Source organism: Sinocyclocheilus anshuiensis, unplaced genomic scaffold (assembly GCF_001515605.1).
Source record: "Sinocyclocheilus anshuiensis isolate Anshui unplaced genomic scaffold, SAMN03320099.WGS_v1.1 scaffold26, whole genome shotgun sequence".
NCBI lineage: Eukaryota > Metazoa > Chordata > Actinopteri > Cypriniformes > Cyprinidae > Sinocyclocheilus > Sinocyclocheilus anshuiensis.
Window position 1 is genome coordinate 508749 of NW_015544143.1, and position 1537 is coordinate 510285.

At 38.1% G+C, this 1537-nt stretch overlaps 1 protein-coding gene across 5 annotated transcripts in view; it reads left to right on the top strand.

Moving 5' to 3' along the window:
* LOC107695069 (mitogen-activated protein kinase kinase kinase kinase 3-like) overlaps positions 1–1537 on the top strand; it is a 65169-nt gene that overhangs the window by 62248 nt on the left and 1384 nt on the right. For all 5 annotated transcript variants that reach the window (XM_016494858.1, XM_016494862.1, XM_016494861.1 and 2 more), the window contains 4 exons: positions 488–656; positions 902–970; positions 1067–1159; positions 1358–1428. In XM_016494858.1, coding sequence (XP_016350344.1) covers positions 488–656; positions 902–970; positions 1067–1159; positions 1358–1428 — 402 coding nt within the window. The remainder of the gene's footprint in view (positions 1–487; positions 657–901; positions 971–1066; positions 1160–1357; positions 1429–1537) is intronic.

Here is a 1537-nt window from a genome sequence, read left to right on the forward strand (position 1 = left end):
GCCCCTTACCATAGCCGCCTGCGAGCTTCAGTGTACATATTGCGTCAATATCAAATCAATTTGAGCGCGATTTAAACCCGGATGATTGTAACCACTCTAAGTTCGTCTGCCTTGGGAAAGCTAGCGTATCTCCGACATAGTGATAACACTCGTTGCCTTCTCTAGTGCAGCTCAACCAGGTCTCGTCCCATTCGTCGGTATTTGTGATATCACAAATCCCGGAAAATATGCATTGTAGTCCAAACGAGTCGTTCGTTGTAGTTTTTGAAAAAAAAGTGATTTCTGTTAAATAAAATATCTCCTTTTGAAGTGGACTTTGAGCTTTGTAACTTTGCCGATCTTTTTTATGCTCAAACAGCAACATTACAGACTAACTAAAGTTGAAAAAGCATAATAGGACCCCTTTAAGACTTGTAATTAAAATAGCTTTACTTGGTATTTTCACATGCACACTGTTCCAAATTAAGCACCGACTCGTTCCCTGCAGAGCATAGACTTCCCCCTGCCGTGTCCGCTGGAGGTGTTTGAGATGCTGGTGGTTCCAGAGCATCAGTATCCTCTCATCTGCATGGCTGTGAGCAAAGGGACAGAGCTCAACCAGGTGGTGCGGTTCGAGACCCTCAACCCCAACTCTACCTCCAATTGGTTTGATTCTGGTGGGTACTTTAAAATATGACACCATTATCACACTGATTAAGATTAGTCTTTACATTTATGAATAATTTAATTGCTTTACATTTATTAATAAATATTAATTGAATAATTTAAATGTTAAAAACAATCAATGCAACTGTTTATTTAGAAAAATATATATTTTTTAAATTAGCTTTTCATTCCGGTTTGACTCTTTTAGAATTTTAGAAATGCAAAATTCTAGAAATTGTTGCCGTTATTGTTTCAGATACCCCACAGAGCTGTGTGATCCATGTGACCCAGCTGGAGAGAGATACAATTTTAGTCTGCTTAGATCGTAAGTACAGAACATGCCATTAATAGATTAATAACAGATGCATGCATATAAAAAAAACAGATATAATGATTAATTGCCTCTCTTCTTCCTCTCTAGGGTGCATTAAGATTGTAAATTTGCAAGGTCGGTTGAAGTCCAGTCGAAAACTCTCAGCAGAACTGACTTTTAACTTCCAGATTGAATCAATAGGTATGAGAGCTTGGCACATTAACGATGGCCTCAAGTAAATATAACTCTATTTTCTAAGCACACTGAATTGAGCAATTAGCCTCTTGGCATATTTAAACACTTTTATATGGGCAAAATGTTTAATTTATTTAAAAAATATATATTTATATCTCTGTTTTAATAACTCCCTCGCTCTATGCATCGATCTATTCCTCTTAGTTTGCCTTCAAGACAGTGTGTTGGCCTTCTGGAGGCATGGCATGCAAGGACGCAGCTTCAAGTCCAATGAGGCAAGTCCTGCTGTATATGTGAGAGATGATGTACAGACAGCCTGTCAATAATATCACAAAATAAACCCTGACTGAGTGGTTGGGACCCTGTTGTGAAGCAGACAATGCA